The sequence below is a fragment of the Eurosta solidaginis genome, chromosome 5, assembly GCF_040869045.1.
Source record: "Eurosta solidaginis isolate ZX-2024a chromosome 5, ASM4086904v1, whole genome shotgun sequence".
Lineage (NCBI taxonomy): Eukaryota > Metazoa > Arthropoda > Insecta > Diptera > Tephritidae > Eurosta > Eurosta solidaginis.
The window spans coordinates 166512137-166538389 of record NC_090323.1 but is presented as its reverse complement, the minus strand read 5'-3'; the positions used below and the strand labels follow the sequence as shown (position 1 = coordinate 166538389).

Genomic DNA, 26253 nt, shown 5'->3' with positions numbered 1-26253 from the left:
CAATTTTTTCGAAACGCTGTCAGATTCGTTAGCATAGTTTCAGTTACAAAATTCATAGAAGTCTTCTCTGAAAATATCGTAAATAAAAAAGAGTTGAATTGACAAAATTAAAAAAAAAAATTGCCGCTGCTATTTTTTGTTCGCTGCTGTACGTTAATAAAGCGCAAGTACCTCTTTATTTCAAGTGGGGTCACTTCACGTCAATCAGTAAAATTCGAGAGCTTAAAAATTACCTGAAATTATGCCAAAATACACAAAAAAGGATATAAAAAGTGTTTAAATATAAACTCATGTCAGAAATAAATAGTAAATTAAAGTACAAAAAGCTCTGACTGTACCCATCAGTACAAATGAGTTTTAAAGCCCAGCGTGGCGTTTATTGGTTGCTGTGTCGATGTCTACCACAAAAGTAGGTATGATTGCTTGCTACCTAGGCTAAACATATTTCCAAGAAAAAGTTCTAGAAATTTGTTCTAGTCACTAGAAAAATTTATAAGTATGTACATTCAGAAGCGAGTAGAAAAATAGCAGTAGCAGTTTTGATCAAATTTAGGTAATAAATTTTGTTTTTTTTTTTTTCACTTTAGTTATTTTTACAGAAAGTTCCTTAACTGTTTAACTGAAACTATGCAAAACAATCATAAAAATATTTAAAAAAAATTAAAAAAAATCGAGAATATTTTATGAAAATTTCGACCTTTTTATGTGGAGCTCTCTAAATTTTTTGAGTATGTATTTTTTGAGTACAAATAATATGTCCTTCAAAAAGTTTGTTTCACTGAAATTGTTTGGGCTACAAAACTGCAAATCAAAAAATTAGGAGAGCTGAAAAAATAGTTGGAAATTTTCGTAAATTTTATGGATCTTTGGAATTTTTTCGAAAACGTTTTTCATATAGATTCAGTTATAAAATTCATAAAAGTCTTCTCTGAAAATATCGAAAATAAACAAGTAAGGAAGGATAAGTTCGGGTGTAGCCGAACATTACATACTCAGCTGAGAGCTTTAGAGACAAAATAAATGAAAATAACCATGTAGGATAATGAACCTAGGGTAACCTGGTAATGTGCTTGTATGACATGGGTACCAAATGGCAGGTATTAAAGGGTATTTTAAAAGGGAGTGGGCCATAGTTTCGAGATATCGCCACAAAGGTGGGCCAGGGGTGACTCTATAATGTGTTTGTACGATATGGGTATCAAACGAAAGGTGTTAATGAGTGCTTTAAAAGGGAGTGGGCCTTAGTTTCGAGATATCGCCACAAAGGTGGGCCAGGGGTGACTCTATAATGTGTTTTTACGATATGGGTTTCAAATGAAAGGTGTTAATGAGTATTTTAAATCGGAGTAGCACAAAGTTTTATATGTGAAAGCGTTTTCGAGATATCGACCAAAATGTGGACCAGAGTGACCCAGAACATCATATGTCGGGTACCGCTAATTTATTTATATATGTAATACCATGAACAGTATTCCTACCATGATTCCAAACGCTTTTGATTTCGCCCTGCAGAACTTTTTCATTTTCTTCTACTTAATATGGTAGGTTTCACACCCATTTTCAAAGTTTATTCTAAAGTTAAATTTTTCGTCAAAAAACCAATCCAATCACCATTTTTTATCCCTTTTTTCGTAATTGGTATATAGCATTTCTTTCATTTTTCGATATCGAAAAAGTGGGCGTGTTCATAGTCGGATTTCAGCCGTTTTGTACACAAATACGAAGTGAGTTCAGATAAGTACATTAACTAAGTGTAGTAAAGATATATCGGTTTTTGCTCAAGTTATTGTGTTAACGGCCGAGCGGAAGGGCAGACGGTCGACTGTGTATAAAAACTGGGCGTAGCTTCAACCGATTTCTCCCATTTTCACAGAAAACATTTATCGTCATGGAAGCTATGCCCTTAACAAATTTCTTAAGGATTGGCGCGGAGCCACGCCCATTTTGTAATTTTTTTTTTTTTTTGTATTTTGTTGCACCATAACATTACGTCGACCACCGTGGTGTGATGGTAGCGTGCTCCCTCTAACACATCGAATGCCCTGGGTTCACACCCCGTGCAAAGCAACATCAAAATTTTAGAAATAAGGTTTTTCAATTAGAAGAACTTTTATGAAAAGCTGTCGGTGAAAACTCATCTGCCTCGCAGATGCCGTCAGGAGTCGGCATAACCCAAGTAGGTCCCGTCCCGCCAATTTGTAGAAAAAATTAAAAAAGAGCACGACGCAAATTAGAAGAGAAGCTCGGCCTTAAATCTCTTCGGAGGTTATCGCGCCTTACATTTATTTTTTTTTTTTATAACATTACTGGAGATGAATGTTGACATAATTTACTTATATACTGTAAAGATATAAAATTTTTTGTTAAAATTTTACTTTTAAATTTTTTATTCTAAATTGGGCGTGTTCGTCATCCGATTTTGCAATTTTTTTTTTATAACACATATAGTAACAAAAGCAACGTTCCTGCAAATGTCTTCATGATATCCTCAACGACTTCCAAATTACAGCTTGCAAAACTTTTAAATTATCTTCCTTTAAAAGTGGGCGGTGCCACGCCCATTGCTTTACTAATTTTGTATTCTGCGTCATAATGTCAGCTTACCTACCGAATTTCATCGCTTTATCCGTGTCTGATAATGAATTCGCACTTTTTATGTTTTTTTGAAATTTTAGATATCGAAAAAGTGGGCGTTGTTATAGCTCATTTTAAATAGTGATCTGAGATGAGTGGCCAGGAATCTACATACCAAATTTTATCAAGATACCTCAAAATTTACTCAAGTTATTGTGTTTACGGACAGACGGACGGACGGAGATGGCTAAATGAATTTCTTTTTTCGGCCAGATCAATTTTATATATAAAGTCTATATCTATCTCGATTAGGTTATGCCATTACGGCGTACCGTTATGCGAGCAAAGTTAATATACTGCCGCAGCTATTTTTTTTGTTCGCTGCTGTACATTAATACTACTCAAGTACCTCTTTATCTCAAGTGGTGCCACTTCACGTCAATCAATAAAGTTCGAGAGCTTAGTTTTTTTTTTAGGTAATTTCAAGTTAGTGTAAAGAAACAAAAACCAATTTTGTGATCAACACATGTGTGTATTAGGCCAACACCTCACGTGATACCGAAATTTCGAACAATTATCAGAAATATTTTTGCAAAGAGGACAATCTTTATTTTCATCAATTTCGATGCTCTTTTATAGTGCGTTGTAGGGCATGCAAATTGTGGGTTGGTTAAGTTTTTATTGTAAACAAAGCAATATGAAAAATCTTGGATCCCGAAAATCACGGGTTTGTAAAAAATTTTTCAAAAAAGGATGCTCTAGCACTTACATACATAAATATGAAATCCGTTAAATCAAACTATTACTTGCTTGCAAATTTAAAAATTAAGCTAAGTCTGTACGATTCCACAATCAGCAATCAACACAAAGTGAATGATATGCAAAAAATTGTAAACCTAAAACTAGTCTAATGCCATTATAATAAAAATTACTTGCCAATAAAATCAATTGAATGTTTTAATTAGACAACTTATTGAGTGAAGGCGCCAAATGTTTTAGGTGTGTTCTGCTCCAGTTTTGAGATCAAAGCTTTCCAACAATTAGATAGCAGAATTTTTTGCATGTATTAATTTAGCGATGGCAGGTTAAAATCAAAGGGAACATTTATATGCTTTTTGTCAAATTAAAAATTATGACTATCGAAATATAAATCCTGTCGCGAGCACAAAAATAGAACTTTTAGAAAATTGCATGACCAAGCTCAAAAATTCGGAGATGTTTGCATGAAAAACTTGAATTTTAGTTACTTTGAGTTACTAGAGTTTTTTGGGAATGCAGTTTTGTAGCCTAGTCAACTTTAGTCTTCTTCTGTGCAAGTTATAGGTATATGGTATGTCCAATACTACAAGTTTCGAGTAGAGCGATCGTGGAATGGCTTAACCCTTTCACCCCTGAGTTTTTTTTTTCGAAATCGGGCGGTGTTTTCATCACTACGACAGCTAGTCCTGTAATATGACTAAAATATAAGATGTTTGACATACCTGAATCCTTACCGTTATCCTGGGATATATAATCCCAATAACATTTATTAACATTTATAGGTGGGACGAATAAGTCCCAATAATACCAAAAGGGCCAAAAATTTGTACACATCTAAAGGTATAAACAAATATTGGGATATTATTATCCCACACAAATGCATTATTGGGATTACATGTCCCAATGCAGTTATAAGTATAAAAAACTTACTTTTTATACTCAGTTGAGCAGAGCTCACAGAGTATATTAAGTTTGATTGGATAACGGTTGGTTGTACATATATAAAGGAATCGAGATAGATATAGACTTCCATATATCAAAATAATCAGGATCGAAAAAAAATTTGATTGAGCCATGTCCGTCCGTCCGTCCGTCCGTCCGTCCGTTAACACGATAACTTGAGTAAATTTTGAGGTATCTTGATGAAATTTGGTATGTAGGTTCCTGAGCACTCATCTCAGATCGCTATTTAAAATGAACGATATAGGACTATAACCACGCCCTCTTTTTCGATATCGAAAATTTCGAAAAACCGAAAAAGTGCAATAATTCATTACAAAAGACCGATAAAGCAACGAAACTTGGTAGATGAGTTGAACTTATGACGCAAAACAGAAAATTAGTAAAATTTTGGACAATGGGCGTGGCACCGCCCACTTTTAAAAGAAGGTAATTTAAAACTTTTGCAAGCTGTAATTTGGCAGTCGTTGAAGATATCATGATGAAATTTGGCAGGAACGTTACTCTTATTACTATATGTACGCTTAATAAAAATTAGCAAAATCGGAGAAGGACCACGCCCACTTTTAAAAAAATTTTTTTTTAAAGTAAAATTTTAACAAAAAATTTAATATTTTTACAGTATATAAGTAAATTATGTGAAGATTCAACTCCAGTAATGATATGGTGCAATAAAATACAAAACTAAAAGAAAATTTAAAAATGGGCGTGGCTCCGGCCTTTTTCATTTAATTTGTCTAGGATACTTTTAACGCCATAAGTCGAACAAAAATTAACCAATCCTTTTGAAATTTGGTAGGGGCATAGATTTTATGGCGTTAACTGTTTTCTGTGAAAATGGGCGAAATCGGTTGATGTCACGCCCAGTTTTTATACACAGTCGTCCGTTAGTCCTTCCGCATGGCCGTTAACACGATAACTTGAGCAAAAATCGATAAATCTTTACTAAACTCAGTTCACGTACTTATCTGAACTCACTTTATCTTGGTATGAAAAATGAACGAAATCCGACTATGACCACGCCCACTTTTTCGATATCGAAAATTACGAAAAATGAAAAAAATGCCATAATTCTATACCAAATACGAAAAAAGGGATGAAATATGGTAAGGTAATTGGATTGCTTTATTGACGCGAAATATAACTTTAGAAAAAACTTTATAAAATGGTTGTGACACCTACCATATTAAGTAGAAGAAAATGAAAAAGTTCTGCAGGACGAAATTAAAAACCCTTAAAATCTTGGCAGGTATTACATATATAAATAAAGTAGCGGTATCCAACAGATGATGTTCTGGGTCACCATGGTCCACATTTTGGTCGATATCTGGAAAACGCCTTCACATATACAACTACCACCACTCCCTTTTAAAACTCTCATTAATACCTTTAATTTGATACCCATATCGTACAAACTCATTCTAGAGTCACCCCTGGTCCACCTTTATGGCGATATTTCGAAAAGGCGAACACCTATAGAACGAAGGCCCACTCTCTTTTAAAAATACTCATTAACACCTTTCATTTGATATCCATATCGTACAAACAAAGTCTAGAGTCACCCCTGGTCCAGAAAGGCCCACTCCCTCATAAAATATTCATTAACTCCTTTCGTTTGATACCCATATTGCACAAACGAATTCTAGAGTCACCCCTGGTCCACCTTTATTGCGATACCTCGAAAATGCGTCCACCTATAGAACTAAGGCCCACTCCCTCTTAAAATACTCATTAACTCCTTTCGTTTGATACCCATATTGCACAAACGAATTCTAGAGTCACCCCTGGCCCACCTTTATGGCGATATCTCGAAACGGCGTCCACTTATAGAACTAAGGCCCACTCCCTTTTAATATACTCATTAACACCTTTCGTTTGATGCCCATATTGTGCAAACAAATTCTAGGGTCACCCCTGATCCACCTTTATGGCGATATCTCGAAACGGCGTCCACCTATGGAACTAAGGATTACTCCCTTTTAAAATGCTCATTAACACCTTTCATTTGATATCGTACAAACGCATTCTAGAGTCACCCCTGGTCCATCTTTACGGCGATATCTCGAAAAGGCGTCCATCTATAGAACTTAGGTCCACGTCCTTTTAAAATACTCATTAATACCTTTCATTTGATACCCATATCGTACAAACGCATTCTAGAGTCAACCCTGATCCACCTTTATGGCTATATCCCTAAATGGCGTCCACCTATAGAACTATGGCCCACTCCCTCATAAAATACTCTTTAATGCCTTTCATTTGATACACATGTCATACAAACACATTCCAGGGTTACTCTTGGTTCATTTTCCTACATGGTTATTTTCCCTTATGTTGTCACCATAGCTCTCAACTGAGTATGTAATGTTCGGTTACACCCGAACTTAACCTTCCTTACTTGTTTCATTATAATTTCTTTCCAATTTCGAAGGAATAATATTTATTCATACCTAAACTTTACAGCAAGCGGTATATTACGAAAAAAAACGGTACCAGATAGACGTTTTACACTGAAATACAACGCGTTACTGATGAAATTCCCCGACATGTCTGTGCAAAATATTGCGTAACGGGAAATTTGATGTCAATAATGACGGAATGCGGTTACTGATCATCAAAGAAGACTACACGGTTTTTTTGGGCTTATTTCAATGCGTAATTGGATAAAAATTAAGAGTTATACACATATTTGAAGTTTGCTGGGACGTATTGTCCCAGTAGGGGCGAAAGGGTTAAAATAATATTCCGTGGATGCATAAGACTGAATCATGTACCGCACTCTTGGAGAACTGCTCGTGTAGCTTTTCTACCAAAGGCGGCCAAGATCGTTCACATGTATACCAAAGACTAAAGGCCCATTAGCTTAATTTCATTTCTGCTCAAAACCTATGAGAGGCTGATAGATGGATGAAAAGCTGCTCTCCACAACACAACATCCATACATCAGGGTGGTAATAAACATAGAGAAAGCCCTGGAATATAAGGAGTCTGCTCTAGGAGTCTCTTAGACATTGTCTAGGCTTTTCACAATGTTTCTAATAGGCGATTATGAATGGTCTTAATTACATTAAAGTACATCCAGCCTTAACCAGATGGATCGGCTGTATGTTGAATTGCAGGAAGATTACATCACAATGAGGATTGTACAAGGCCACGAAATCAGTGAACAGGGGCACGCCGCAGGGTGAGGTCAGCCGCTGCTGTGGACGCTGGTCATCAACCAACTGATCAGGCGCTTCGATGAGGGACCCGTAAAACTTACGGCTTACGTAGATGACGTTGCAATTGTCATAAGTGGATAGTGCCTTCCAACGATTAGCTCCTTGATGGATCGAACGCTTCGGGATATTAGTACCTGGGCAGCTAATGTCGGGTTGAAAGTCAACGCGGAGAAGACGGATATGGTCTTGTTTACAAAGAGGTACAAGGTCCCAAATTGGACCAGGCTTAAGGTAGGAGAGGTGACCCTACAGGAGAAACCTTTCACAAAATATCTAGGAATAATCCTAGACAGCAAGCTGTCATGGAAACTGAACGTGGAGGAGAGGGTGAATAAGGCTTCAACGGCACCTTATGCATGTAAAAGAATGCTGGAGTGTACGTGGGGCTTATTGCCCTCTCTTTCTAATTGGCATTTTACAGCGATTGTAAGCCCTATTCTATACTATGGAGTTCTTGTTTGGTGGAAAGCCACACAAAAAACAACATACCTCAAAAAATTAGAGGCGTTATGCAGAATATCAATGTTTAGCATTACGGGAGCCCTGAAAACACTGCCCGACGGCTGCACTGTATGCCATTCGCACATTCCACCTTTAGACCTGGTAACAAAAAACATAGTGTTAACAACTGCAACCGGTGCCTCGGGCAGATTGAGCGCCGACCATGCGGCCATAGTAGTATAGCGTCATCAATCACAAGACGAACAGACTACCTGATTCCCTATCTGCGCTTCGAGAGAGATCTTAAGGCTACAATAGAGGCGGACGATTGTCGCAAGGGCGCTCAAATGGCGGGCGAAGCGATACATGTGTACGCAGATGGTTCCAAGGTGGTGGAAGAGTATGGTCTGCCGTATACTGTGCTGATCTGGAAATAAACAGATCCTACAGGCTGCCGGATTACTGTAGCCTTTTACAAGCGGAAATATTAGCTGTAACCAAAGCAGTAGAAACCCTGGAAGAGAATAGCTTAAGCTGCAACCGCGTTAACTTTTATATTGACAGTCAAGCAGCAATTAAGGCAATAATCCCGCATAGCACACCATCTAAATGCGTGTTAGAGTGTAAGCAGTCCTTGGAGAGAATCGGGACAGGGAGCGGGTGAACTAACTAAAAAGGGCGCATCCCTTGAAGCTTGCTCCGTAGACGTCCCAATTAGACTGAGCTGAGCGAGAGCGAAGGCGAGAGGTGCCCATGATCGACCAAGGTGGAAAGGCGTGGGTTCAAGTGCGGGCTGTAAAGTGTCGAAGATTATTTGTAGGTCTTACAACCATATACTAAAAAAGTTGCTTTATTATTAAAAAGAGAGCACTGTATACTCATGGCGGGTATTCTGACTGGAATATAATACCTTAATCTGCAGCTTTCTCAACCTATATATTGACAGCCAAGCAGAGCAATTAACTCGCATAGCTAAAAGTGTGTTAGAGTGTAGGTAATGTCTGGCGCATACTTTAAAGCTTGCTCCGTAGACGTCCCAATTTTATTGGGCGGGAAAGTGTCGAAGACTATGTATGTGTAGGTCTTACAACCTTAGGATAACAAAGGTGTTTCAATCATTAAAAAGAGAGTACTGTATACTCGTGATGGGTATTTTGACTGGATACTTCCTTTAAATTAGGCTTTGTTAGAGATAGCAGTTGTTGGAAGTGCGGGGTGGAGGAGTAAACAATCGAGAATGTTTTGTGCTCGTGACTTGCGTTTGCCAGGCTTAGACTCCAGCAATTAAGAGTGATACAGTTGTCAGATCTGAAAACAGCAAGTGGCATAGTTCCTATAAAGCTTCTAGTATTTGCCAAGAGGACCTATTTTTTTTACACCATAGGTCCTGATTTTAAGATAGGGTTTTTCAATTTTCTCATTCAGTCCATGTGAGGTCCTCATGGACCGGCCAGTTCAACCATACCTAACCTCTGCAAGTTATAAGACTTCCTTTTATTTTGCATTGATTTTTTTACATTTTTACCCCCCGAAAGGGGTTTCAGATTTTCTTCCATCCAAAAAATAAAAATATGCGACCTTCGTGCGGACGCAAATCCAAAACACAACTGGGAGGCTCACGTTTTCTAAAATCATTTTGAATTTTAATAGACTGGAAACTTTTACTTCTTTGAATAGAATTATAAAAAAATCATAGATTTAGACCCACAATCATCAACAGTTTCATATTTTCTGTATTAGTGGGTTTCACATACTTTAAAAGCTTAATAAGCCTGCACTTTTGGTTATAATTTTAGGCATTCAACTATTATATTATATTATATATTGGTTATAATTTTAGTCATTCAAAAATTGTTCACTATCGACAATGGGTATCTATTTATAGCACTATTGCTCCAATTTATTATTTCCTAAGATGCCTCTTTCTTTCCCTAAACGGAAGGAGGCCGCACTGGGGCGAAGATAAAGGAGCGTCATAAAATAAACACACTGAAAATAATGCAGGCGCTCAGAACTGGCAGGAGTTCTTTTTATATCTCCACAACATCATCTATGTACATATATAGTGAGGCGAGAATACACATTATATGGAACAGAAACAAAATTCTGAACAAACAGTTTCTACTGAATATCTGCAAAACCAGGGCATCGCAACACACATCTGATTGAAGCAGGGTCTCCTAGGGACTCAAGAATCATTTCCCTACTACGTAGAAACTCGGCACTAATAAAGTGAGCCGAAGGAAGAATAAAAGCACAAAAAGACTCTCAACGGCATCAACAAAAAGTTGTCAAATTAGTATGCCTACAATTGGCCACTGAGCCCTTTTTTTTTCAAAGACAAAGTACCCTCAACTGGCAGTTGGGAAAATCAACCTCCTCTGGGAGACGCTGGTAACTCAACTTCCATTTGCATACTCATTCAGAATCAACTTCAACATATCCAGCGCATGTACCGCTTGTCGCGTGTTGCCAAAAGACACCAACTATCTTTTCAATTGTGTTGTCCAATCAACGGCTCGAACACTCTTATATCTTTCTTACAATCCTGCTGACCCAGAAAGTTTCTTGTGACTCACATAGAGGATATTGATGACAATTTGTAAGTCATCGCACCTAAAGAATTGGGAAACCCTGCTAAGACGACAAGTAGAACTACATATAAAAAGTTGAAAACTTTCAAAAGCTGCTGACGTCACCCGGTTACATCTTACGCCATAAGTGCCATAAAAATGAACTTAACAAAACACTATATTGAAAAAACATAGGCGAAATAAGTTCAGCGCCAGCCTAAAATGTCTTAGTTAAAAAATTTTAAACACGAAGGTACGCAAATCTAAGTAATGTTACCTTTTTCAACCCCGAAATAGGGAGGCATACTAGCAATTGAATACATACTTAGCACCAATTTCTAATAATTTTTCACATTTCCTTACAACCCACTTATTATATGAAAATTAGCAATTAACCTCGGTAAAACAAGTAGCCAAGCAATAAACCAATAATCCGAAGCTTGTTTGAGTTATCGAAAGTTAAAGTGGCATATCATAAACTATTTAAGAAATCCTTAACTGGGAATAGGAAAAATTTCAATTGAAATGAAATAACTTTTAATATTCAGACTGCATGCAAAAACACTAAATCTTTTTTTTTTCTTTCTTTTTTTTAACAATTTAATTGCCACAGCATTTAGAAGCATGTAAATTTAGCGGTTTTGGTTACTCACCATTTCGTTGGGCTACCGATAATTGCGTTCATGATATCCATTATCAATGTTGTTGTTGTTTTTTATTTATTTAGTTTGTAAGTTCAATCTAGCAGCCTTTTGGTTTTTGCTTTACATTGGCGTTTTTAAAGTGAATATTTTTGTTATTGTTGTTGGTACTATTAAATGGTTGCACAGAGGCCGTTTCATAGGCAGCGTTGTAAGCTTTTCGCAATCTGACTAATTGGCATCAAAGTGATATCAATTGCACTGCTTGTATAAATTGTTGTAGTTGTTCTTTTTTTTTTTTTTTTTGAGCTGCAGATGTTGTTGCCACTGTGCTGAAGTGTTGTTTTGATATAAACGTTTTTGTTGTTGTCGTTTCCAACACTATTTCTAATGCAAATTGGTTTGCAACCAGGTGTTGTTAGTTGATATTTATTTTGACTCGGCAATGCCTTCAATTACCCTCAAATACAAAATGTGTTTATTTATGCAATATTTTTAGTATGTATATGCAAATTTTTTACATCAAACGCTTTTCTATTTTATTTTATTGGTTTTTGTGTTTATTTTATTGCAACATACAACTTAAATGTTTATTATGTTTTTTCACTATTTCGAAATTAATGTTTGCGGCATTCATCAATGTAGATAATGTTTTTTTCAAATATTTTTTTAAGTAGATAAATAAATATTTATCTATATCCTTTTTAATATTGTACTTTTTTGTTTTAATGTGGTATCTTAATTGAATACATATAGACACAAATAAATTTAGATTAATTACGCGTGATAAATACTCTAAACGTGAAAAGCGTGGTTAGTGGTGTTAAGTTAGCAATTAGAATCTCACAGCTGCTCAGTGGTGGCAGGTTTAATGCTTGGAACAGGCAGAGTGTGCAAAGTAACGAAACAAAACATTTCTTTGTGTACGGTAAAAGGCAACACAAACGAAAACTAAACAATTTAAGACGGAATCATCATCAGCTATGGCGAAGATCTCATACCTTTTATGGATGGAGCTATTTCGGTTCAGCTCCGTTCATGTTGTTGTTGTTGTAGCAGTGCTTCGCCCCATCCAACAGGTGCGATCGGTCACAATTTTCATCAATGTCCTCTAATGGGGTCCAAGGAAACTTGCAGTTTCAACCGGGGTGGACCATAGTGAGAGGCGTGTTAGAGACATTGGTTCTGCATTACAATTGAATCGATGGTTAGTGTTATGTTAACCTGTTACAGTATCCAGATCGAAGTTGAGCTAGAGCGACGCGCGTTTCCCGAGGGACAGTGCGTTCCTCTTCTGCAAGTTCTGGATATTTATCTTTAAGAACTGTTTTCGTCCGGCAATTCCTGACAGAGGTCCGACGCCTGTTTCTAGATATCACTGGGGACCTGCTTGTGCTTTTTTGCTTCATATGGCTGTATTCTCAGGTGTCGTATTTCCTCATAAAAGGTATGAGATAAAATTTTAAAAATATATAATAAAAAACAGTTGTACGGGATATATATTAAACATGTGACCGCTCTTGATGATTCATTTATACAATAACTTATGCCATACTTGTAAGTATCTGGTAGAATTTCAAGCTTCTGGTTGTTAAGATCAGTGAGAAATGGCGAAAGCCTCTTATACGAAAAATCAGTTGTGCGGGATATATTGTAAATATGTCTGATTTTGAGGATTTTCTCAGCTACATATTTGAGCATCTGAAACAATTTAAAGCTTCTAGCCCTTCAAATGAGGAAGAAATTACGAAAGCGTTATAACCTGAACAATCGGTTATATGGGTTACAAATATTATATGTATACAGATCTTGTCTATTTTTTTAGACAATAATGTATGCACTATATGAGGAGTGCCAACCCAAAACGTAATAAGTGCTTCAAAGCAAGCTCTTAGCTAAACGAGAAAAAGTTCCAGTCTTAAATGGGGGCATAGTTTCCAACAATACATATGATATTATAGCAGTTATGGAAGAGCACATATGCAGCAAAAAAATCACACATATCGATAACTGGATTTGAAGCTGAGACCGATAATTATTTTCAATTATTGCGTTTTGTATTGAAAAATTTTTTTTTTGTTTTGGTTTGGAATTTATTGGATTTTATATTTATTTGGTAGCATTATTTGAGCAACCCTGAAAAAAATTGTTGGGCCATGTGTACTATTTTTGTCATATTAATACACCAGTAGTACATTGCTCTAGCGTTGATTGTATGTAATCCATTAATGGTCCATGCCATCCGAGCTGAAATATGTGATCCTGGCTCAGTATGTCGCAATATAAATTTGACCACGCGTATGAGGATCAGCTATGGGGTACTCGGATACCCCTTAAATACTCTTAGGCCCACTTGCAGAACAGCAAGTTACATTTTTAGCTCAGAGTTAACCTGAAAATAAGCCACTCATACATTTTTGACAAATTTTTCAAATGAACTCTGAGCTAAAAAACAAACCAGCCCTTCTGCGAGTGGACCTTAAAGTACTCCCCAAATCGTCCTTAAGGAGTATACGAGTACCCTGTAACTCATCTCCATTCATATCAACAAAAGAAAATTTTAAACTTAAAAATGTTAAAATTGTATAAAATTATTGGGTTACTATGAAACGTAAGCTCCCTCTCTCTCTCGGATAACGAAAACCATACTCTACAAGTCACTTATCGTACCCGTCCTGCTATATGGTGCCGAAGTATAGACCATGACAACATCAGATGAAACGACCCTGGGAGTGTTCGAGAGAAAAGTTCTTCGAAAGATTAATGGACCTCTACGCGCTAGCGATGGCGAGTACCGAAGAGGATTTAACGATGAGCTGTACGAGCTCTACGCACACATCAACATTGTCCAGTGAATTAAAACGCAGCGGCTTCGCTGGCTAGGCCATGTTATGCGAATGGAAGATGACACTCCGGCCATGAAAGTGTTCCTATCGGAACCCGCCTATGGAAGCAGAGGTAGAGGGCGGCCCCCACACTGCTGGAAGAAACAGGTGGAAAACAATTTAAAATCCCTTAGTGTGACCAATTGGCGCCGGTTTGCAGAAAAAAGAAGCGACAGGCGCGCCTTTGTTGAACGGCCATAACCGTTTAAATGTTTAAGCGCCAATTGAGTAAGTAAGTATGAAACGTATTTTTTGGAGTTTTCCAGAACGGCTAAATTTTCATGTTTTTTTTTAGTTCGCATGAAGATTAAAACATAGGTTTTAGAAAGTGAAGTTAAATCCCATCCAAATCTCAAAAAATTTTGGGGTGCATTTATTGCGTTTTGGTTTGCAACTCCTCATGTCTTAACACCCTTTGAAATGTCAGTTTTTAGGAGTTAAAATGGGTGAGAAATTATGAAAACCTTCTTAGAGTTGCTCTTCTGTTGAAGTGACTAAACAAATTTGTTCTATTTACAAAAAACTCGGTTGAATTAACCATAATGAGATAAATTTTACCGAATGTATGTTAATTCAAGAGCACCAACCCCAATTTGTTGATTTTACTACCTTGATTACTTTCGGTGTATATTCTATATGAATTATAAGTCTAGCAAAACTATCGAATCATAGAAGAAATCAGAAAACATGCATAACACGCAAAATTCACACACATGATGAGTTCATTTAGGAGGTGGAAATGACTATACATTTCCTCTTAGAATGGGACTATTAGGGCGACCGCCGTGGTGCGATGGTAGTTTGTCCCGCTTATCACACCGAAAATCCTGGGTTCACACCCCGCGCAAAGCAACATCAGAATTTTAGAAACAAAGTTTTTCAGTTGGAAGAAAATTTGTCTAAGCGGGTTCGCCCTTCAGCAGTGTTTGGCAAGCACTGCGAGTGTATTTCTGCCATGAAAATCCCTTAGTGAAATCTCACCTGCTTGCAGATGCCGTTCGGAGTGGGCATAAAACAAGTTAGTCTCGTCCCGCCAATTTGTAGAAAAAATTAAAAATGGAGCACGACGAAAATTGGAAGAGGTGCTCGGCCTAAGATCTCTTCTGAGGTTATCGCGTCTTACATTAATTTATTTTAAGGGAGTAAAAGTTTTCTTCCACATGTGGCTCCATCCTTATTCGAAGTCTTCGCCTTCATATTCTTTCATATGGGGTTTAGACAGAAATACTTTCTGAGTCGGAGCGTCTTTTTCTATACTCAATCACACTCTCCATACCTATCCAGTGAAGCCTTTGACCTTTTTTTCGTTGCACTATTCTCAGAAAACCTCATTCGATACATATCGTTATTACCAAAAAATACCACCTACAGCTGATGGTACCCCACATAATTATTAAAAATTAGTATTATCATTTGAACCTTTAATCGCCAAGCATTCAGCGTCAGCGTGATGAAATTAACCCTTGTCTGAACGCCACTTATCACATAATCACACGCCAACACTGTTTAGCTTTTTTGAATTAATTGCCAAAATTCACTATTTCTGTAGTTAATCACTAAGCGTATTATGTTACACGAAGTTTGCCTAAATACACAGCACATTCCATAATAACTAACACTAAACGTTGCGCTCGTTACTCATTTTCGTAGCATACTTTCCAGCGTTAATCATCATACATTTCTCACTGATATCTATTTTGCAACTGCGTTAAATGCTCGCTGTTGAACGTTTAAACTTACCCAACTATGATTTATGTCGTATAAGACCCAAAAGCTCGTTAGTCATTTTTGCTTTGGACACATTAGACATGTATTTGCGCTTTTAAGCGCTTTTGGGTTTGTTTAAGACCGAGTGTGGATTTCATTTATACACTTTCGTTAGCTAATAACCCGTTGTTTAGCCGAAAGTCGCACGCTATGAAATTATTCTGTGCATTTATAATTTTCAACCGCACTACACACAACAAGCGCATATACCTTTAAGAAACACATACACCCAAGTGTGTACGTATTAGCCTCATAATATTCATATATGCATACGTACAAATTCATATTCACATAGAATCCTTTTGAGTAAACACTTTCACATATGCAGATGTTTAAATAGCTTAGCTAGTTTGTATGATCAGCTTCCATGAATAAAGTATTGATTGTGTATAGCATATTCTGCCTTTTGTCACAATGAATTGATAAAAATTTATCAGCTTTTAACAGCTTTCAATTCAATTCCGTATGTATTTATATTTTTTCACATATTTACATATTTTCAATATTTATTCCATTAAATTCATTTTTTAATGGTACTTGTTGTGGTTCCTGAGCACTGAAAATAGATAAAAAAGGATTTTGATTGAATTGGTAAATATTGATATTATTGATTTTTTTGTATAAAAATTTAAAGCAGCATTACATATATTCTTTTAGAAATTAAATGAGGAAGGAACTTACATCCAAGCCTACTTATCAAACTCAGCTAAGTCAATCATAAACATATTTTGTGTAGTTTAAGGAAAATAAATTCACCTAAACGATTTTTATGCTAGACTTAGGTCTTTTCTGCAGCAGAACTTCTTGAGGAAGCGTGCCTAAGCTTCATTTACACATTTTGATAGTCAGGTGGCGATTACGGCATTAATTTCAAACAGTACTTCATCAAGAAGTGTCCTGGAATGCAAAAAAGCATTAAAAAAACTTCCCGATTATGAAGGGATATAAGGTAACAAAAAGGCCGATGAGTTGGCAAAGGAGAGTGCAGCACTAGCTGAATTGACGGAATGCAACCCAATCCATAAAGGAGAAATCAAAAGGAGAGAGGAGTTGCACATAAAAGCAGGAAAGGCGTGAACAAAAGCGCGGAGCTATACAATTTCGAAAATCATGTGCAATCCTACGTTGTTAGACTGGCAAAATTGCTGCTATCTCTAAAGAGAGAGCTCACGATGGGCGTATTGACTGACCACTGCCTTCTGGCGTGACATACTTATAAGTTAGGCCTCGTCAGTAACAGCAAGTGTAGGAAGTGTGAGCTGTAGGAAGAAACGGTTGAGCACGTTCTGTGTTCATGCCCTGTGCTCGCCAGGTCAAGGCTCCAGCCATCAGGGGCGGCAGAGTTGACATACCTTGAGGCAGAAATTAAGCTGGGTTCTAGAAAACTGCTAGTATTTCCAAGAGGACGGAGTTATTTTATAACATATATCCTGGCACCTGATTGGGGTTCTTCCGTTTGGTTGTCAATCAAATTCTGGTAACACTATGGACACATTCAGTTTATGTGAGGTCTTTATTGACAGGCCAGTTCAACCTAACCTAACATAGCTCACTGCATAACGGCATACACTAATCGAGATATGTATAGACATCCATAAAAAATCATTAAGCCAGGTCGAGATGTAATCGAAATGTTATAATGTGCTATCGATAGCAACCGTTATAATTGACTTACCGGTATTTTATTAACGAGATATATATATATATATTTGTTATCGAAAAGATATCGATTTATTATCGAAAAGTTTTCAATTGTGTTTTAAATTTCAAAAAATTCATTCATAGCGGGTCACCCCTCGGCACTGATTTGGCAAACACTCTGAGTGTATTTCCGCCATAAAAAAGGTTCTCAGATAAAACTCATCTGCCTAGTAGATGTCCTTCGGAAACGGTGCAAAACATGTAGGTCCGTCTAGCCAATTTGTATGAAATGTTAAAAAGAGCTCAACGCAATTTGCAAGAGAAGGTCGGGCTAAACCTCTTCGAAGGTACACTGCGCCTTGTATTGATTTATTTACCAATTATTTATCGAAAAAGTTATAGAAAAAATATTAAAATGTATCGATTTTTATTCAAACAGTTGTCGAAATGTTATCGAAAAATTATAGATTTACTATCATAAAATTATTGTTAATTTATCGAAAAGCTATTTATATGTTATCACAAAGTTTTAGATTTGTTACCGAAAAGCTATAGATTTGTTATTGAAATTTATCGATTTTTTATTAAAAAGCTACCGATATGTTATCAAAAAGTTATCGATTTGATGTCGAAAAGATATCGATTTCTTAGCGCATATTACAATTCGTTTTCGGCGTATTTTATTAGTTATTAGCGGATACTTATCGGCTTGTTATGGAACAGATACCAAAATACTAAAAAAAATCGATGACACATCTGTAACTTGTCCTTTACCAAGTTTATGGGAAGCCGATATATAACAAATACTTGGGACTCGCGCCTTTTTATCCTTGCTTATAAAACCTAAATTATTAGAATTTTTGTTCAAATGTGCGTAAGCAGAACAAAAGACACTTCTCAACACGAGTTAGCCCTTAAGAGAACTTATGAAACGGGCATTCACTTCACGACCGGCTAAATGATTTTCCTGCTTGTCCCTTATCAAGACAAACAAGGTGTGTGTTTATACATAAAATGAAATACGTGAGGATTTTAGTATCAGCGTCCCATTATTTTTTTCAAGCAAATATATATATTCTTACCAACATTTCCCCACTTTGCCTTATATATGTATGTATGTATTTCAATCGAATAGAATATTTTGTATGGCCACTCTGCTAAGTGACTGTCACATTAAGGATATTGTCAAATGCTTCCTGTTTGGCTTTAATACCTATGTATGTATGTATGTTTTTATAAATGCTTAAAAGCGTTTGACAACTTGGGCACACAACAAGTGTAGTTTTTCATTTGTATGTTAGTGGACTTAAATGGTGTATGCGTAGCTCTTTTGTATGCTTGTGGCTATGTTCATGCCATGAAGTACTTAACTGATTAGCGCGTGTGTGTTCTATCTATAAAAGCCAAGGAAACATCGTTGAGTAAACCATTGAAGGAATTTTCCAAAACTTCCGTTATTGGTTGGTAACAACAAAGGGATGTGTCGGATGAATCAACAAGGGGATGTAAAGTGACAATGACATCTGATGGCTTGACTTTACACAGTTATTCTCAGCCATAGAACTTTGCAACAAATATGTACTGTGCATACATTTGGACATACGTAGATACATAGATTTGATTTAGGGATGAGGTAGCACTCAGCCAATAAGTGCAAGGAAAAAGGCACACATTCATAACTGCCAAACGATTGTGGCTCGTATCGACATTTGTACCCGAACCGATATTTGTTTAACCTGAGCATGCCCTGGATTAAAACGGTGTCAACTTAGTTTCGAGTTTTAACGACCAAGAGACAGCCCGTTAAATTCAAGTGAGCAAACTGATATTACAGCTATATATCGACAGAACAGTAAATCTCCAGCAATAAATATAGATAGCCCTTAAGGATGTATAACTTGAATTAAATATGAGAAATTTCTGAATTGCCGAGCTTTGATTCCGTCCATAGAATACCCTCCATATTTCTCTATGATGGATCCCAACACATGAGAGGCGAAGAATCTTGTAGGGTCACCATCAAAAACTCGACAGTCCCAATTACCATGTTTATGTTTGGCTAGGAAATAAACAGAGATAACTTTAGAAAGCAAGAAAATCGTTATTTCACGAAGGATTTCCCGTTATTATTGTCAAACTTTTATTGGAGAAAGCGGAACTTTTCCGCTCTGAAGGAATATACATCATTATCCACCTGCGGGAAAATCAACAAAATAAGCTTTCTCTGCCGAAGGTGTCCGGGTCGCCAAAAAAAGTGTAAATATTGCACGTGTTAAGTACAATGTAAAGCTTCTTCAGCAAATCCAACAACAGAAGTTTAAAATATTGTATGTTACAATATAAAGTTGACATAGATAGTAAATGGGCTTGTACCTCCAACAAACAGACATTATTATGAAGCTGCGGCCCGGTATACCTTTTCACAGAAGAAAGCTCTGCTTGTTACCCATACCTATCTCGTGTCTTGAAGACCTTGGTTGGGGTGTACTTTTGAATAATAGTAAACATATGCTTGAGAGGTAAAACCTTCGAGGTGTTGTATATATAATGAAACAATTTTATATTAGCTTTGCCAAGTTAGATTTGAAACAAACCTGGTTACGGCGTGGTGCCATCTTCAGTGTTTTCTTTTTCATTCTCTCGCTTTCCTTTAAACGGTTAAGCGACAATTAGAAAAGTTAAGTCATATCATATAAATCATACCAAGTATATTTTTGCCAGCAAGTAACGGCTTATTTTTAGAAACGGTAACTTTTTTGAAAGCTGTTATATTTCTAAGATTTTTGGGGTAAATTTCTGAGCTGGATCCTTATTTGCAATCGGTTGCATTTTGGAACCAAATAGTTTTTTTCAAAACGGCTTTCTTTTTGGAAAATGATTTCCTTTGGAATCAGTTATGTTTTAAGAACGGGTTATACTTTGGAACTGGAAATTTTTTTTTTTGTAAACTCCGTATTTTTTTTAAAACTTTTTGGAACCTAGTACTTTTTAAAAATACAGCTTTTTGGAAACTGATACCTTTTTAGAACTGGTAACTTTGAAAACTTGGACCTTTTGGAATCGGTTAGATTAGGTTGAACTGGCCGGTCAAAAAAGTCCTTCGGAACCGGTAAGCTTACCTAGCGAAACCGGCTCTTTTTTTTCAAAATTTAGGTTTTTTGAAGTATGTTCTTTTTTTGAGATCCTTTACTTTATTGAGGCAACCTCTTTTATTAAAGCTTTGGCTTTTGGAACCATTTCCTTTATTTTAATTGCCAACATTTTAGTAACTTCTTTTCAATTGCTGGATCCGGTTATTTATTTGACACCTTTGACTTTTTGGAACCGCTAAGGGGTCTTTCAGAATCGGTTGCTGATTTTAAGGCAGGTAGCTTTCTTGAGCTTTTTTTTTAAAACTTTTAACTTTTAGATCTGAATACTTTTTGGAAGATTCAATCTTTTCAGCGGCTGTTACTTTTTTGAAAAACTGTGCTTTTTGGGGACGGTGCCTTAATTGAGACTTCTGCCTTTTGAGAAATTATTACTTTTCAGAACTGGTAACTTTTTTAAAACTTCGTGTTTTGGGAACTTTTTTAACAAATTTTTGCAACCGGTTACTTTTTTTTTATTTGCATACTTCGATGAAAATATCTTCTTTATATGATACCGCCAACGTTTATGAATAGTTCGAGTTTCTGGTACCGGTTTCTTTTGCGAAGCTAGTAACTTTTTTGAAACTTTTTACTCAACTGGTTACTTTAAATTTGAGCAATAATGATTTTGAAAATGTCCGTTTTAATTTAAATCAAGAAAAATACACCTAATCCTGAACAAACTGCCCTCCATCGAATCGCATTAATTCCGAATAAACGCAGAACTACTACTAGTTCAGTCGTAGGTGGGTCGAAAGGAGTCGTTACTTTTGGCTGCCAACTGTTCCACGGTTCAACCGATTAGCACGAGCTCAGACTTTGCGTTACCGTATACAATTTTGTCTGCAGGGTATATGTATGTATATGTTTACGTTCTGGATATTAGGTTAGACTAGGAAAATGAAAGTGATGCATGATTTTCTATGATGTTATGCGGACCCTAGAGATATAAAGGATTTTACCATAGGCAATTTTTCAAAAAACATCAATGATTATGAAAATGCGTTCTGGGTTACAACAAAAACGTAAGCCTTTTATTATTTCAATAAGAATGGTACCTAAAAAGGAAGGCGATCTACCGTTTGATGAGTTTAGTTCGAATACTTCAACATTTTATAGCAAATTGCTAACAGCTACTCAAAATTAAAACATTTGATGCCAATGTTATCAATTATTGAAACATTTTTATGAATTTATGTACGACGAGAACCGCTGTAATCAGCGTGGTATGGTCGTTTGGGAGAAATCAAAAGGAGACAGGAGTTGCATATGATCCATCAAGCAGGAAAGGCGTAGATAAGAGCGAGGGGTTGCAAAATTTCTAAAATCATGTGCAAAGCCTATGATATTGGACACAAAGAGTGGCTCATATCTCTGAAGAGAGAAGACTGAAGGCGCACAATGGGTATATCGACTGGATATTGCCTTCTGTCATCACATGCTTATAAGTTAGGTCTCGTCAGTAACAGGAAGTGTAGGAAGTATGGGCTGCAGGAAGAAACGGTTGAAAACGTTCTGTGTTCGTGTCCTGCGCTCGCCAGGTCAAGGCACCAGCTATTAGGGGCGGCAGAGTTGCCAGATATCGAGGCAGCAATTAAGCTGGGTCCTAGAAAGCTGATAATATTTGCCAAGGGTACGGAGTTATTCTATAGCACAAGTCCTGGCACCTGATTGGGGTTCTTCCGTTTGGTCGTCAAACAAATTCCGGTAACACTGTGGACACATTCAGTCTAGCTGAGGCCTTTATTTGCCGACATCTCAACATAACCTATGCACGACGATTTTCTTTTATCCTTCCGCAGCATCCGTCTCTAACTCTTTCATTTATTTCAATTAGGGAAACATTTTTCATTAAGTTATTCACTTAGTTTTCATTCTCACGACTTTGCAATACTTAAATAAACATAACTTAAATAAACGTGACATTTTTTTTTGTTCTTCCTATAATATGTGTTTACATAAGTGTAAAAAATTTTTTTTCTTGATTATGGATCTATGTAGTATAGTTATTTGCAAAAATGTTCATGCAGGTGCGCACTTATTTCAAAATTCACTTCTAAGAACATACACAAATACTTCAATGTCATTCCCATGAAATTCAGTTTTACAGAACATTTAGCGACCCCATAAGATCATAGAAGCCAGACATGCTAACCAACTACGCACCACAATGCCACAAAATGGCAACTTAAAGGCGCAAGTTTACGCATTAAGTGAATGTAATATGTAAGTTTGTTTTGCATGTGTGTGTGCGCTTTTTTATACTCAGTGGAGCAGAGCTCACAGAGTATATTAACTTTGATTGGATAACGGTTGGTTGTACAGGTATAAAGGAATCGAGATAGATATAGGCTTCCAAATATCAAAATTATCAGTATCGAAAAAAAATTTGATTGAGACATGTCCGTCCGTCCATTAACACAATAAATAATAAATAAATGTAAGGCGCAATAACCTCCGAAGAGATCTAAGGCCGAGCTTCTCTTCCAATTTGCGTCGTGCTCCTCTTGATTTTCCCTACAAATTGGCCGGACGGGACCTACATGTTTTATGCCGACTCCGAACGGCATCTGCAAGGCAGATGAGTTTTCACTGAGAGCTTTTCATGGCAGAAATACACCCGGAGCGCTTGCCAAACACTGCCGAGGGGCGACCCCGCTTAGAAAAATTTTCTTATAATTGAAAAACATTATTTCTAAAATTTTGATGTTGCTTTGCCCGGGAGTTGAACCCAGCGCATACGGTGTGATAGGCGGAGCACGCTACCATCACACCACGGTGGCCGCCATTAACACAATAACTTGAGTAAATTTTGAGGTATCTTGATGAAATTTGGTATGTAGGTTCTTAAGTACTCATCTCAGATCGCTATTTAAAATGAACGATATCGGACTATAAACGCCCACTTTTTCGATATGGAAAATTTCGAAAAAGAGAAAAAGTGCAATAATTCATTACCAAAGGCGGATAAAGCGACGAAACTAGGTAGGTGAGTTTAACTTATGACGCAGAATAGAAAATTAGTAAAATTTTGGACAATGGGCGTGGCACCGCCCACTTTTAAAAGAAGATAATTTAAAAGTTTTGCAAGCTGTAATTTGGCAGTCGTTGAAGATATCATGATGAAATTTGGCAGGGACGTTACTCCTATTACTATATGAATGGTTAATAAAAACTAGCAAAACCAAAGAACGACCACGCCCACTTTTTAAAAAAAAAAATTTTAAAGTTAAATTTTAACAAAAAATTTAATATCTTTACAGTATATAAGTAAATTATGTCAAGATTTAATTCCAGTAATGATATGGTGCAACAAAATACAAAAATAAAAGAAAATTTCAAAATGGGCGTGGCTCCACCCTTTTTCATTTAATTTGTCTAGGATACTTTTAATGCCATAAGTCGAACAAAAATTTACCAATCCTTGTGAAATTTGGCAGGGGCTTAGATTCTAGGACGATAACTTATTTCTGTGAAAAAGGCCGAAATCGGTTGAAGCCACGCCCAATTTTTATACACAATCCACCTTCTGTCTTTCCGCTCGGCCATTAACACGATAACTTTAGTAAAAATCGATATATCTTTACTAAACACAGTTCGCGTACTTATCTGAGCTCACTTTGTATTGGTATAAGAAATGGCTGAAATCCGACAATGACCACGCCCACTTTTTCGATATCGAAAATTACGAAAAATTAAAAAAATGGCATAATTCTATACCAAATACGAAAAATGGATGAAACATGGTAATTGGATTGGTTTATTGATGCAAAATATAACTTTAGAAAAAAACTCTGTAAAATGGGTGTGACACCTACCATATTAAGTAGAATAAAATCGGTAAGTTCTGCAGGGCGAAATCAAAAGCCCTTGGAATCATGGCAGCAATATTGTTCGTGGTATTACATATATAAATAAATTAGCGGTATCCGACAGATGATGTTCTGGGTCACCCTGGTCCACATTTTGGTCGATATCTGGAAAACGCCTTCATATACACAACTAAGGGCCACTCCCTTTTAAAATACTCATTAACACCTTTCATTTGATACCCATATCGTTCAAACATATTCTAGAGTCACCCCTGGTTCACCTTTATGGCGATATCTCGAAAAGGCGTTCACCTATAGAACTAAGGCCCACTCCCTTTTAAAATACTCATTAACACCTTTCGTTTGATACCCATATTGTTCTGACGCATTCTGGAGTCACCCCTGATCAACCTTTATGGCGATATCCCTAAATGGCGTCCACCTATAGAACTATGGCCCACTCCCTCATAAAATACTCTTTAATACCTTTCATTTGGTACCCATGTCATACAAACACATTCCAGGGTTACCCCCGGTTCATTTTCCTACATGGTTATTTGCCCTTATGTTGTCACCATAGCTCTCAACTGAGTATGTAATGTTCGGTTACACCCGAACTTGACCTTCCTTACTGTTTTTTTTTTTATTTTGTAAGGTGAAATTTTCATCTCTGTTTGCCTACGTGTCACATATGTATGTATGCCATACGCAAGTACTTGCAACTAAGACGCATTTACTTCACTCATCCCCCATCCTCCCGCATTTGTCTGCTTAGTTTGGATTTTAGCATCTTAAGCTTAAAAGTTTAGTGAGCGAATTTGAGTGATGCCTAGCCTTAAGCTTTTACTTCCTCTCCAGTTTCAGTACTCTTAGATTAGTAATGATCATTATTACCCTCATCAGTGTACTACTTATTTTTCTTAGCTAAATTGCCAACTTTATTTTCTTCGATGCTGGGAGGGTTTATTTTTTTTTTTGCCACATTTGCGATATTCAAGCTATGCAAAAAAGTCAAATGCTTAAGGCAAGCATGTGAGGATATACATAAATTGTTTATATAAAAATGCCTCCTGATTTTTTATTTTTCCTTATAGCTTCACTTACATACAAGTACAAATACATACATACATATATGTACATTAGGGCATTATAAAATAAACAATCGTTTTTTTTTTTTTTTTTTGTTCAGTACAACGCTAAAAAGATGCTTTTTAGATGCCCGTTAAAATACAAAGCCTTAATTTACTTTTAAAGTGATCCGAACCGCACAGATATTACAGTGGCCGGTGCTAAATTGGTAAAAGTTATAAAACTATTGTCATCTCCAAAAGAAGGGTATGTAAAAAATTACCAGCAGATATTCTTTGTACTAATACCGATTCTTCTTGGCTTTATAAATCTGTTTTTCTTTATACTGCTGTTTAAAATATTGAACCATTGCATAATCTGGGTGCGTTACGCGGTAATATAAGTGGCACCCTAGCAAATGGGGTTATGGCAATCAGAATAGCACGGTATGTCTTCTTACGACCCCCTAATATCACCTACATAGTGGAGCCAAGGAACTCAACATTAAAGAGCTTAACAGGTTTTGATAATTGTCACAAGCCGGGACACCCTAGCAAGTCACGCCTTTAAGAGTGTTAAGGTAATATCTCTATAAGCACTATGATGAGATTCGGCACTTGCCAACACAGTCGTCTGATTCAGACAAGAATAAGGAGGCTCTGTACGAAAGACGCACAAAATCGGTAAATTCCTTTGCCAATACGCGCCCGGTGAACCCTGTTACCAATGTACAATATCGTACTCTTGCAGAAGAAGAAAACACACTACCAAGGGAGTCAC

The 26253-nt window shown here is 36.7% G+C and overlaps 1 protein-coding gene across 15 annotated transcripts in view; it reads right to left on the bottom strand.

The window, feature by feature from the left end:
• The window catches only part of LOC137233656 (collagen alpha-1(XV) chain-like), a 1316768-nt gene that overhangs the window by 1084050 nt on the left and 206465 nt on the right, over positions 1 to 26253 (bottom strand). For 10 of the 15 annotated variants that reach the window (XM_067756874.1, XM_067756865.1, XM_067756879.1 and 7 more), the window contains 2 exons: positions 15474 to 16377; positions 11182 to 11906 (listed from right to left, as the gene is read on the bottom strand). In XM_067756874.1, the coding sequence (XP_067612975.1) occupies positions 11182 to 11222 (41 nt within the window). In that variant the 5' untranslated portion in view covers positions 11223 to 11906; positions 15474 to 16377. Of the gene's footprint in view, positions 1 to 11181; positions 11965 to 15473; positions 16378 to 26253 lie in introns of all 15 variants that reach the window. The other 5 variants (XM_067756867.1, XM_067756868.1, XM_067756869.1 and 2 more) reach the window with 5 other exon arrangements.